At 40.8% G+C, this 14,648-nt stretch overlaps 1 protein-coding gene across 1 annotated transcript in view; it reads right to left on the minus strand.

Moving 5' to 3' along the window:
* Positions 1–3,535: 3,535 nt before the first annotated feature.
* ANO10 (anoctamin 10) overlaps positions 3,536–14,648 on the minus strand; it is a 125,506-nt gene continuing 114,393 nt past the window's right edge. Inside the window, 1 exon segment of the mRNA XM_032680505.1 lies at positions 3,536–4,415. Coding sequence (XP_032536396.1) covers positions 4,380–4,415 — 36 coding nt within the window. The 3' untranslated portion in view covers positions 3,536–4,379.

Below are 14,648 nucleotides of genomic sequence, written 5' to 3' on the forward strand. Positions count from 1 at the left end.
AGGAAAGACATACCACATGTACTGCCCTCCAAGCAGAACTGCAAGGCCAAGCAGCAACATCGCAATAGGTGGTAGATGCAGGTCAGATTACTTTGGCAGAGTTTTCTGAAGGATTTTTCATTAGCAAGTAAAGGAATGTGCTAGCGGTTAAAATCCCAATGCATCTGCCTGGCAATAAAAAGAATGGGCAAATGGGAATTTTCCAAACATTAGAGCCAATCCAGCCACTCTGATAGCCTTTCCCATGGTTAAGTTTCTGTGAATGAATTAGAACTGATGTGTCTGTCACTAATTCCAAATTATGACTTGCTTTCAATAAAAGGTGTTTGAGTAATAACACCTTAATGTGACTGTACTTGGGAAAGCGTAACAGTGACTCACTTGTTCAGCTGCTGAGTGGCTGCAGCCAGAGCAGCTCCCCCACTGAACTCACACCCACATGGTGTTTGGAGGGACAGCTGGATTGCCCTTCTCTGGAGCAGCGTTTTAGCTAAAACAACTGTTTTAGCCTGCTCCTTCCTTGAAGTACAGGCTCTGGCTATTTGCTTTTTTTAAAACTATAAATTGTAATTACTTGGAAGACGTTGACTCAGTTTGGCCTATCTGCATGTAATATGGATGACATCAATTTCTAGAAGTCAAGAACTTTGCATTAGTGGCAGAGTAAAGTCTTACTACAGTAGAGATTAAAAAAAAAAAAAAAAAGACCCCTATTTTCCCATATGGTGGAAGAATTACATTGTATTTAGAGGGCCTGAGAAGCAAAAGGAGGTTGTAGGGACTTCCCAAGGCTCTCAGATCTGTCATGTCTCCTCAGCAATTAATTTCAGCAAATCCTTGTGTAACATCTTTATATTTCCTCCCTCTCACTACTCTCTCTTGAGAAATACAGGGGGCAGAAGGATCCGGTTTTGTCTCCCATGCCCTGATCCTGGGAGAGGTTGGGAGCCAGGAGCACTAAAGCAGCCCCAGCACAGCCCTCATCACGCTGGTGATGACAGAGGCCGTCACTGCTTTGTATGGAGCAATGGGGGGCAGAGAGATCCCTCTTCTCTCAGGGCATCAGTCTTCCAGGCTGGCAGGTGAGTCACCAGGCCCTGCTGTCAGCTCCAGCCTGACACTGGCACTCACTCCTGCAGCTCTTGGGAAAGGCATGGGAGAGTTTTCCTGAAGAAAGCATGTGGTAGTAGGAGGCATGGTTCCCACAGGCTTTCTTTATGAATAAGGAATTAACTCCCCTGTTTCTCTGAATGAGATTCAAGATCGATTCCCTCAGGTCCAGGTAGGCTAAAATACCCATAATTGCCTGCCTGCTTACAGAGGAACCTTTCCAGTGTTTTCTACTGTCCTCAGGTTCACAGGAGGTGAACAGTAGAGATCTTGAGTCAGCAGATGCCTCCGGGCCATGCAATTAGACCAAGGGCTCACAATGTACCCAATGAGAGAATTTTTGTATCACTAGCAAATGTTTTATGACTGCCCTTCTCCTCGAAAACAGCTTTCTTGGTTGTTAGTGTTGCTGCTAAGGAGATGTGTAAAATTCAAATTATAACAGAAGGGTAGGGGTTAATCCCACAGTCATCTTTCCAAACAGGATGCCTCTGGACTCATCCTTGGTTTCTCCCTAAAGCTGGAGATCAGAGATGACCTTATTCCATTGATTAGATTCAGGCACTGGCAGAACTGTCCTGCATCCATGTCTGTTGGCCTGCACTCCTGAAAGGCCCAGAGCCACGGCTGTCTCAGAGGTGTGAGGGACCATGCCATGGACCTTGGGAACAGACATTCAGATTCCATACTTTTTGAATGGTCGTTACTGGTAAATATCTTACTCTTTATAATATTTTTATCTGACAACTGATTTTGGTCAATAACGTTCATCCCTGGCATTTCATAATTTTTACAGATGCACCTACAGCAGAAAAGAAACAACAAATTCAAAGGCACAGACAGAAATCTTTTTTCTCTCAAGGGAGAAATGAAAATAGATGCCATCATGAATGTAAAAAAAAAACCCAAAAGACAACCCAAAACCCAGGATGAAACAGCGTGAAACACAGCAACCCTTCCCCAGTAAACAGGAAAAGAGCTTCATACAAAGGAATAAGGAGCTAAATTTCAGTTCAGTGACAAAATATTACTTGGCAATATGAGGGAACATTTCTAAGCAAGCTAAAGTGTGTGCTCTTTAGGACCAAAACACTCTCTGTCATGACTGTGTAGCATTTGTGATGCTAAAACAAGAGTTTTACCAATATCTGGAACAAACTTTAATCCCTATAAAACAGAGTGTCATAGTTCTCACTCACACAGTGGATGGTCGTAATTCCTCCATACCTACTAGCTTTAGATGGTGAATCCACCTAAAGAACAGTATTATCTCCATTGATAGATAAGGAAACTAAGCAGAAGTGAAGGGATTTGCCCAAGGCAAGGGCCAACAGCTAACATTACTGATGTCACTGGGTACTTAAACCTTAGTAGAGATTTTCCTGTTAGTGGTTTTCCCTGTAGGGTCCATTTCTTCTCCTGTTTTCTGTAGACTGAGTCAATTTTGCAGAAGCTGATTTACTTCTTTTTCATGTGATTGCAGTTGAGACATGACACGATTCTCTTTTCAGTCCATCTTAGAAATTACTCCAGACACCTGACACAGTTGCCATCAGCAAAACACACCAACTTTGTGCTCCTAAACCAGCACCAATTAACAGACCAGCAGAATCCCTTCAAAAAGGCTATGACAAACTCACAAGAACGTACTCCACCATGAACTGGTGGACTTTTCCTGAACTGCTCATTCACATTGACTAGGCAGTTAAAACTTGAGCAAATGTGAGCAACTTCAGATCAAAGTGGGCAAGAGACTGCAAAGCTGAGGAGCTTTCATGGAGAACATGCTGGTCCCCTCCTAAAAAAGCTTTGGATTTGGGACCACTAGAGCACTATAGGAAGGGTGACACGCTCCCCTTGGAGTTCCTCAGGGCAGAGCTTGTTCAGCTGCAACCCTGCCATGGCTTCAGAACAGGCTGTGAAACAGCAGCAGCCCAGGAGATACCCCTGAAATAGCAGCAGCGTGGGGGACTAACAGTGGGAGAAGCAAGAACAGAGGCAGCAGCTGTAGCAGGGGTTTGCTCCTCTTCCCAAGGGAACACAGTCGTTTCTTACTGGGTCACGCCTGCAGAGCTTGAGAAACGCTAATTTTAAATTCCACACAAAATACATTATTTTGGCTTAGTTATATTACTCTGCTGGGGGGGCCCTGTGACAGAAATCTGGAATGTGCAAAGTAGGCAAATACCTTAATTATGGCAACAGCAGATTTTTCCAAACAAAACTGCAGCAAGTCTCACGTACAGGTAAGTTACATCTACCAAAAAGGAAGGTCACAGCAGCCGAAAGTAAACTGTCCAAAGGTCACAGGAGCAAACACTGTAGGTTTTGGTCCTATTACTGTCAGAAAACAACGAAACATTAGGAAAACTACCTTTCTGTGAAATGCAATGAAAATAAATCAGATATTCACCACAGACGCAAGGACTGGTATATCAACTATGAAGTTTAATTGATCTGTTACTGTCAGTTCATTTAATCAGAAGGTCCATTCACATAATTCACTGCAGTTCAAGATCCAGGGAAGTGATACCAAAATCCAATGTAAATTAAAAAATAAATACACTTAAAGCACTGATCAGCAATCTGACTATTACTGAATGCTTTTTACCTAGCTTTTGAAAAGATTTTAACTGAGGCTTATTTAGAGAAGCAGCACACTGGAGTATATAATGCATACTCTATGATATTTATGTTCAACTATTTCTCAGATCTTATAATGGAGTACATGGTTGTTCCCTATGCAATGTATAAAATATTTAAATTAATTTGCTATGGGCAAAAAGTGGCTAATAAGCAAGTCTTTGGAATAATACAGGATTGATCAGCTATTGTAATAAAGGGACAAAAGGAGCAATAACCCCAAAGGGACAATACACTGTGAATTACATAATAGTCTACCTGTTTTTTTCCTTTAGAAAGCTGCAGCTGAAAACTCTAGTTAGCTTCTGGATGCTTCCTCACAGGATCTGTTTTCAATCGCTCAAAGCACAGTGAGTCTGGCGGATTTCAACCAGACCTGGCATAAGCTGGAGTGCTTTATTTGGTGTTGACTTTGCAAACAATTACATGTGAGAAACAAAGAGAGCGGGAGAAAACATAATTTTTTACAGTGCCAGGCAAAGATTATTTACCAAGTTTCACATAAGCAGGTGCCACCTACTCAGTAGATGGTGGAGCGTGCACTGAGAGCCACACACCACCACAAACACACGCTCGAGCAGTGCCCCTCACATGTGACTCCTTTAGTCATCCTCATTCCTCCGTGTTTACTCCTTCAGTGACTCAGCCGCCAGCTTCATTTGCTGCGAGAGGAGAGAAACCAGAAGATACGCTGAGTACAGTGGCAGCAAGATGAATTACACAAACCAGCAAAATCTGAAAGCAGGGAACTTCCAAATCCTACTGTGAATAATAAAACTACACCAAAGAAAAGAGCTTGAGCTTTGGTACTTAAAAACGAAAAAACATAAGCCTGTTATGCGTGACTTTTACAAAAGGCACAGTTTTAACAGAGGCATTGCTTTTCCCACCAAAAGACTCAGAAAATGACGATGCGATTTGTATGTTAATTAATTATTTTTCTGATGAATAATGCCTTACATAAAACTCATCTGGTCTTAAATATTTAAGCTTTTAAGGGATTTTAAAAGGTCAAAGAACAACTGACATTACGCTGCCCCCATCTCCCATCGCACCAATCTGTTAACTGTCATTCAGTATTTCATTTTTTGTTGTTCCTTTGTTTTGTTGTGGTTTTTGTTGTTGTTGGATTGAACAAAAACAGCCTGTGACATAAGAGGGAGGTAGCAGACTGCTAGGGCAATACGTGTTATTTCAAATCCTGTTATTAACTAGTTTTGTTTTCATTATCTTAGGATGTCACCAGAAAGTTCTCTATATGAAACCAGGATAACAGTCCCAGAGGTTGGAAATATCTGCTGAGAAAGAGAAACCAGAGCTGCTCTGTGAAGCTTCTTGTAAGAGAGGATGTTTCATAACACAGAACTTGCAGAGGCAACAAGAGCAGAGTTTAAATTGTGCCAAAGGCATCTATCTCACACCACCTGGGGTTGTCATCCAAGGGTCTTGCAACGTCTGGAAGGCTGGAACCACCCTGATATACTAAGAAATAGTTACAATGACTGAAGTCCCCAAAGAAAAAGACTGAGAGACAACAGTTACAGGAGGGAGAAGAGGTGGAGACCAGCCCAAAGGATATGGTGAGGAGCAGAGGCAAGGAGATGCACAGCACTGCTGGAATTCAGGAGGCTGTAGGCTGGTGTCCAGCATCACTGCCTCCTTCGAGGCAATTCGGCAGGCGAGGAAAGAAAAAGACCCGACACGAAAAGATGTGAGTGATCATATGAAGAAACAATTTATGCACCTTCCAGCTCCTAAGCAGCTGTGCAGTTTCTGTATCATCCCCTCAGTGGAGGATGGACATGTGCTACTGAGCTGAAATTCTTTCTTTTACATTTTTATACAAACGGCCCAGAACATATGAGCTACTAGAAAGACAAATACCAACTAGCACTATAAAAAAATCAGAAAAGAGGAAACTGCAAATGGACACTTTCATTCCATTTCTACTGCACAACATGGGATAGAAAGATGTTGGATGCATAAACACAGCACCTTCTACCTTCTTTTGCTGCTAGTCTGTGCCTGAACCCATTCCAAAACATTACTCTGCATGATAAAACACCTACAACAACTCTTCTTTACTATTTTTATCTGTATTTCCATGCCATCTAGAAGTGAAATAAAATTAGTTTGTGATACAAATATTTATATGCCTCTCCATAGCAACAGTGCAGGAAAAAAAGCCATAGCTAAAGGCTGGAATACAGATTCTTCTTCTGCATCCTGATTCATTTATTTAAACAAATGTCTGAATAAAACTAAAGCATCTTTAATTAAAGTGACCTTTTCTTCCTATTGTAAAACATAAAGATACAGAAGACAGCAATTCAATTAAGTTCCTGATTCATCAAATGCAAACCTAATTTTCTTATTTTAGAATGATTTTCTTAAATCCTGAGTGGTGTTGCAATTATATGGGGACTGATGAGGAATGCAGAAAACTGGAAAGGTATTTTTATTCTCTGATCTCTGCGGGGCTTGCCAAAGTCTGGAAAAAAACCAAGCACATGACTATTAATGATGACTAAATGGTAATCTGTCCAAAACCCTGTACAAGCAGGACTACTGTAATTTATTTTTGAAGGCCCTCCTAATTTTAATTGAACTAACCTTATGCTAGGATTCTCTTACGCTGGCAATCTTATGCTATCATATTTAAAATATATGACATGAACAAACAATTTTCCAGCTTCTTGAGTAGGCCAGTGAGTAGAAAAACCTCTTAAAATAGCTTCACATGCTGGCATGGCACACACAGCCTGGGCAAAACCAGTCCAAATGCAGTCACATATATTTCAGGAAATGAATCATAAGCCATGTGAGAACCCCAAGAGCTGCGTCAATAATTTCTTCTTTATAATTTCTAACACCAAAACATATTTGGCAGTGCCTGGCAGCAGCAGGCTCCCCTAAGAGCAATCACTTTGGCAAGCAACATGTGGTGGCACCTTTAAGCAGTGAAATTTTCTGCCAAGTTCAGGCTGAAGAATTTTTAAATTTTCTTTTACTATGAAAGAAAATGTTTTGTTTTAGTAGGAAAATATTTCTCTGAGACAACATATGGGAAAGGGAGTGTACTTTTTTTTCCCTGATCCTGAGAAAGGAAACTGATGAGGTAGCTTTTAAGATCACCTTTCCCAACAGGTTCACTCACAAACTGAGGGACTGAGTTAACTACTCTTCCATTAGAAAGGCATTTCTTTGTAAGCTTTAAGTAATATTTTAAAAGTACAGAAAAAGAGGTATTAAAAACTTCTCAATATACTTTTCAAACCTACTAGCTGCATTATGACAAACAAAGCTCAGTTGAGGGGTATTAAAAGCCTCTGACCAGAGGCACAGTTCAGATATGAGAGTTCAGAAACCATTCTTCATTTATTATCACTGAGAGTTAACAGTGAAAGGTTTATCCTTACTGGTCTGTTTTACACAGCACCCTTAGCAACAGTAACCCATGCAATAGGTAAGTGAAGCACATGTTTAAACTAATATTAGTTTATTTTTAGTGGGGCTACAGTGTTGTTTATTCTAAACTTCTGCTGTTAGGAAATGCTCTAAATATTTATCTGCTGTAATTCAATAGATTTGCTATTTCCATTTTATTAAGTTTAAATTTCTTTGTAAAGCACATGTAATATAATTAGACAGTACTTCCAGGAGAAATAGCAAAAAACCTTCAATGTGGTTTACAAATAGTCTTTACCAATTACTTAGATTTCCCTACATTTCAACTTTACATTTTCTGAAAGGACTTTAATAAAACATAAGAGATACTTTCACACCACAAATAGAGTTGCATAGCAAGCATGGAAAATAAGGCTACTTCCTTTGCAGGCTCACAACCAGAAACACAAACTTTAATGTACAGGGTATTGGCTGTGGTAACTCTAAAGTTAGAGGGTCTGTGGAAGTCTGAACATGTGATTTAGTGCTATGAAAAATACTAAAATACAAAAATAAGTAGCTACGAACATGAAATAACAGAAATACACGGCAGCACCACAGACCTTAATGACAGCAAAAGCTGATGAGTTGCTGAGGTATTTCCCACTGGCAGCGCTAGGGCTCAGTTCAAGCCACAGCCTCACTGCGAATCCATTTACTCCTGCATGGCACGAGGAGGACCATGGCCCTCCTTATCTCCCAGCCCTGTGCACAGTGCACGGAAGCAAAGAGATGCTTTGCCCCTCGCTCTGCACAGCAGGGCTGCTTTGAGCAAGGACACTGCGTGTCCCAGCGCGTGGCTTCGCGCTGCCCCTGCGGCTGAGAAGCGTGTGCTGCCTCTCACAAACCCTATCTTGCAAATCCATCTGTGACCTTCTTTCTGCACCAGAGGATGACAGATAACCCAGCATTTCTGCTGTACCCGGGCTGGTTCCACACACACTCATAACCTAATCAAACATTCTCACCTTTCCTTTATGGTTTCTACAGGACAGCCAACATACAACAGGCAGCTAACAGTCTTTGCCAGTTTAATGTTGATTTATTGCCCTTGCTCAGCTGTGTGTCAAATGCTTAGAACACTGTTGTTTTCCACTTATGCTCAGATCTGGTAAGCCAGCCCCTAACTACTCTTAATTTTACTGCTGTGTGTGTTAATGCCAACTGACAATTCAACCACAAACTGAGGAAAACAATTTTAAAAAATAAAAAGCATATAAACATGAAAACCAACAAAACCAGGACCTAATGACTCACCAGTTTGGTCCTTCTCCATACGTATACTCAACATACACACATGTTTGTTCACATGAAGAATGGACATGTAAATAGCCTATTTAAATACAAGGAGACATGAAGGCAGATGTTTTTTATCAACAAATCCATCTTCTGGTTTTCCTGTATACACCACACAGCACAGCTCATGAGCAGTTAGAAAGTATAGTGTTACATGGTATCTTTTCCACTTTCTAAAATTAATTATAATATGAAAACACGATGGATATATATTAAATGATTCTCTCCTAATGGTGTACAGCCACAACAAAGGCAGTTTCTTGGCTCTGTGTTGAGAACTGCATCAGCTTAATCTGTAAGTACCAGCCAGTCATGGAATAGGCAAATTAACACCCACTTCAAAACTCAGTAAGGCTCTTTCACATCTAGTATTTTACTCTGTGTTGAAGTTCAAAAACTTATTTAATGGAAATTTGTTCTCACTGATTACAACGGTGGAAAGTTGTGGTAACTTCATATCTAGAATCACAAAGCTTCCCTCAAGGTTTCTGTCTACGGCATTGAACGCTCTCTGCAGGGAATGGTGCAGGCTTGGGGTTACTTTTAAGCCTCATTACTGACTCTTACTAGTTTTTCAGCAACCTGTTAGTTGCCTTAGCTGGAGATGATAACTGATGCTTCTTTACAGTAGTAATAACCAGCCTCTATACTAGCACACTCCTGTTTATAAATCCCAGGACCACACAGCCATCATATAACACTGAATGCTTATTTTCACTTAAGTCATCCAGCACAACCCTTCAGTCTTCTTGAAAGCTATTGATTTCCAGAGTACAGTTTCCCCCCTACTTCAGTACTGTGATAAAAGACTTGCAGGAACAATTTCACAACTTCCTTATTTACCAGAGCCAGACCAATGGCCCTGTGATGCTGCAACCCAGTGGAAACAACTCTCTATAAAGCAAAGCCACACGTGAGCATTAAATAGTCAAATGAAGATTTTTGGTAAGGAAGTGAGAAGAATTTTAAACTGATGATAATAAAGAAACAAATGGTGAATTGTCACTCTCATGTGGACTCTGTAAGCAATTACAGTATCTTAACTTTTCGAGAATTGAAAAGTTACCTAGCACTGCACCTATTACTCTCCTTACTTCTAGGTTGCACCTGGAATATTGTGCCTAGTTGTGGGCCCTCCAGTACAAGAAGGATACTGATCAAGTCCACCAAGCCCACCCACGGAACCCAAGATGGGTAGGGAGTTGATGCACGTGCCCTGTGGGAAATGGCCGAGACACTTGCCAATATCTACAAGGAGATCAGCAAGAAGACTGAATCAGGGTCTTTGCCAAGGTGCACAGCAAGGGAATAAGAAACAAAGCGGTCATTAAAAAATAGGAAAAAACAAAAAAAAAACTCAACAGAAAACATTTCACTACAAGGATAACTAAGCACAGCTACAGGGGCCCAGAGAGGTTTTATAGTCTCTGTCCACAGAGGTTTTCCAAGACCCAATGGGAAAAAGCCCTACACCACCCTGGGGTCTGAATTTGGTGCTGATCCTATTTTGAGCAGAAGGTTGGACGAGAGACCTTCTGAAGTCCCTCCCAGGCTGAGAGATTTCTATAGCTGTTTCTGCAGGATTTGTGACAGGAAGTTTACCTGGACTCACAGACCTAGAGTGGGAATCTGCTACAACAAACAAAAGGTAATAGCAAAGAGTAAAAGAAATAATTCTCTTCTTTCCTTTCTTGTATGCCTAATTCAAGATAGAATACCAAGTACAAAGGCTGGCGCTAATGAAACAATAGGTTTGCAAAATTAGTAAGTGCAGAGTCAGGAAAACTTGCAGAATCACATAGTATGTTCCTTGGTGTATCGTGCCTGATTAATAGCACTGTGAGGAACAGCAGACAAAGCAACCCCATTTGTAATAGATTTTTTTTTTTCCAAGACTTTTTTCTGATCTACTTCATATTGTCTCTGATTTAAATTGCAAAGTATTAATTAATACTCATTACAATATCCTTACAGCATTAGTCACCCTTTGCTGAACCTTATTTTAGTTCAGTAGACAGTAAAAAAGTGTAGAAATAATAGTAGAAGTCACATTAGATAGTAAAGTAGTATTTTCTTCAGAAGTATAACTTATGTATTCTGGCCCTCAAAACATTTACATTATTTTTATCTTTGTTTAGTTCACACTTTTTTAAAATTAACTTTTTTCCACCATAACCGACCATGCAGTTGCCAAGAGCCAGATAAATACACAATGTTAAACAACATGTCTGAATGCCTAGTGAGGAGCGTGTGCTGGAATCACCCTGTCAGAATGTCAGCCCAGCTCAGTGGATGGCCTCCCTTTTCCCCTTTAGCTTATGCAATTACCTCCCATCCAATAAGCAGCTGGTCAATAGACTTTGGAGTCAGAAGCTATTGACTGGATATGAAAGCAATGATGAAAAAACATCCAATGTGACATGACCTTCGTGACGTCTCAGAAGGGAGGGGAGGACTGTGCAGTCCCTCCAGATGTGTGACTGTCACTCACACATTTCTGTAACTTTGTGACCTGGGTCACAGAGACATCACTACAGTTTAAAGGTGCAGTTGGTCCCCTGGTTAGCAGCACATCGACAGTGTTTTAATGATTTCAGGGTAAGCTATGATACAATTTATTTTCTCTGGGGCTTTGGAGAATGCTAATTACCAGTTTGCAATTATTAGTTCCAATCAAGAGAAAATGAGTAAAACAAACTATTCTGCCTCTCCAAAGCTTAACAAGCTTATTCACTAAGCAGGATGCCCCTGAGTAGGCACATACCCTTTGGAAGAGAAATACCCAGCACCCTGAGTTTAACTAGCCCTCTGGACACAAACCCCTACTGTATGGATATGGCTGACACTAGAGCCTAACTGCAGATTTAGCTGTGTTAGTTTTATACTAACTCCAATCTCCTTCCCTGGAGATACTCACAAGCTGTCTGGATGCAATCCTGAGTAACATGCTCTGGGGGACCCTGCTTGAGCAGGGAGCTTGGACTAGATGACCTCCAGCAGTCCCTTCCAATCTGACCCATTTTGTGGTTCTGTGATAGCAGTTAGCAGCCTGGCTAAGGACCAGATCGCTCAGTAGACACTAATTTAACTCCTTAACTCCACATCCTTTGTGCTCACTCTGCCTCAGGATACAGGAGGGACAGCTGAGAAACAGTGAAACCAGCGTCTGAAAAAACATCAGCAGCAGTGGTGAAGGACTTAAAGGTGGTTGGTGGCACTGCAGTGGGACAGCTGACAGTCCTTCCTCCCCACACTTCTGCACTGCCAAGTGCTTGGGTGACGTCAAAAGTACACAGCTCACTACAGTTTCTGGAGGATATAAGTTTCAGACTAGTAAGCAAAGCTATGTTAACTCTGTGCTTCCAATTTTCCCAGTTTAATGCCAGAAGAGACCTGCTGGGTTACAGACAGAAGCCACCCTCAAGTGCATAAACCCACATCACAGAGGCTTAGCCAGAGGAGACCACACAACATCTATTTCAGCGTTGCACGTGCCAAAACCCACACAAGTTTTCGCCAACATGCTTTAACAAATTCTGATGTGCAAAAGGCAAGAGACTAGTTTAAACCATTTAATGCCACAAAAAGAACAGAGACGCACGAACGTGTCTGCTTGTAATCCGTGCAACAGCAGGGAACAGACTGTGTGAAAAGCACAGCGTCTCCGGACACAGATGTGCTCACTGGAACTCAGGCACACAAAGCCCAACACCTAAGCACCCAAAGCACTAGTGCTTTGCCCACCCTCTGCTCTGCCAGGGGACACAAAGCCATGCTTAGCCTCAGCCCAAGGCCAGATGGTCTCAGTTATAACCTGTGCTCACATTCAGGTTTTTTTCAAAGAAACATGTAGTAAGAAGAAAAGGTTACCTTTCCATGCAGAGAATTCATTAGGTAATCTAGACTGGACTCAGATATGAAACTAAAAAACCAATTTCAGCTATTGTTTTTGGAAATTTTCATTTGTGACATAACTCTGACATAAATAAGCAGACAAACTGCAGGGTGCATGGCTGTCCTCTGTCCTGCTACCACACACCAGTCACAATGGTGCAAGCACAAAATTTCCACCTCTTTTGTGGCAGTCAAGAAACTTCAGCCTGACAAATACGTCAGAGAAATCAAACAACTGAACAGTGTAAGTAGAATATAACAAAATACATCCGAAGCACAAACCTCATGTGGAGAAATCAGACTTCCACACTAAGTACTGTGCAGACACATAGGAAAAGCAATCACTGTTGTGAAGGAGTTCTTTCTTACAGGGAATTTGCCAGTCCGTTTATCTGCTCTATCAGCATAGAAAGTGAATTTAATTCTAAAGTTACTCTTACCACTACTAAAAAGAAAAACATTTTAATGCAGTAATGCAGGAAAAACTATTCAACATTTGGATTATTTGGTGAAGAAGAACTATTTTCAAGTCTAAGAGTTTAACAGGCAAGGAATCCAAGACCAGCAACAAGGGACCTGCCAGGACACCTTATTTGTTGTCCTCCCCTGAAGAGACTCTCCTGCTCCAAGCACTTGTCCTTACAGTATAATTTTGAGTAATATTTTCATTCTTATTGTTCTCATCGAAGACAAGATTTCTTCTACTTCTCTTGCCTATTCATAGCCTAGTGAAAAATTATCAACACAGAGCTGGTAACCAATTGCTAGTTACAGTAATTTTATAAATGTTCTGAAGTAATCAATTCTACTGATTTTAAAGTACGCCAAAGATCTCTTTGCAAATACTTCCAAAACGGCAATGATAGAATTCCTTCTCCCACCAAAGGCACGTGGGACAAGGCAAATTCCCCTTCTGCCAAGTACCCTGCTCCTTGGGAAGACTATGCCTTCTTGGAAAGAGACAAATTGTTTTCCCTTAGTTAAACACTGGGCCAAGCATGTGTATTAATTGGTGACAGGTTATTGATTTGCTTTTAAATATGTATTTAAGTTGATATCTGTCGGATCAGATTACGTCATGTACCTATTCAGGTAAAGTCAGTTACCCAAATTACTTATAATGGATTCATGGTTTGATCTGGCCCAGGAAGTTCTTGAACTAAGCACAGGCAGAGGATGGGGAAATATATGTCATCCCTGCTTTTCACTCTGTCCTAGACATCTCTGTATTGCCACTTTGGAAGCTTCGGTAGCCCTACACAGATACACACACGTACACAGAGGACACATCCAGCTTATCAAACTTGCCATTTTCATTGAAGAGGCACAACTGAACACGAAGCATTACTCTCAGTGTGCTACAAAAGACTGTCTAATAAGCAGGTAGGAGAGTCAGAATAAACTTTAAATTAGCTTGCACAGGTATTTTGAAAATGAGTAAAAGGTTGGCTTGGTAGTTTATAACTGCATTTCTTCAAAATGAGTAAAGTTATAACAGTGACATAGTCCTAAATTACAGGTATGGCAATATTTAGAAATTACTCTGCTAAGCCTGTTGCAATTTTAAACAACCTAGCAAAGGGTAAAGGTCTGGTTTCCTTGAAGGCAATGGCAAAGCTCTCATTTACTTCAGTGAAACCAGACTTCCTTCCATTTATACATTTCCTACATTAGGAGTGAACAAAATGTTTTTTCCCTTTTTCCCACAGCTAAATGGGAAGAAACTTTCTTTGCTGCAGGTTATTCATCACCTTTGTTTTGAAGTGCTGTAGCACTCAACTGGCAAGGCTCCTCTCCTCCTGTCTGCTTTTTCAATAGAAAAACAAAGTACTCCTATGTGTTACACGGATGTGTTGCTGCACTCATCAGTACCGCCATGCCCTGGGCGCTCTTCCTCTGTAGCCCCTTTTTCAGACCTACTTGCACTGCTATCAGAAACCCTAACGAAACTGTGTGGGTTTCTGCCTCTAATACCATCAGCAATTTTGTTGTAAAGCTTTATGAAATTCCTTTGCAATAAAGAGCAAATTAAAGTTGTATAAGAGCTACTATTTTCAGGCTAAAGAGATATGATATTTTAAGCAGCTTTGTTAATATGAAGATAAAACAGTGATCTGCAGATATGCTGAGTATTAGCATGTATTCTGTTTCTGAGATCTGCTTTAGTGCCTTTGAACACCCTATGGTATTTAAAAGGAACTGCAGAAAAATATTTTGAGATGAGGTTTAGATAAGAAAAAATGTACAAATGATTTCTG

The sequence above is a fragment of the Chiroxiphia lanceolata genome, chromosome 1, assembly GCF_009829145.1.
Source record: "Chiroxiphia lanceolata isolate bChiLan1 chromosome 1, bChiLan1.pri, whole genome shotgun sequence".
NCBI classification, from domain to species: Eukaryota; Metazoa; Chordata; class Aves; order Passeriformes; family Pipridae; genus Chiroxiphia; species Chiroxiphia lanceolata.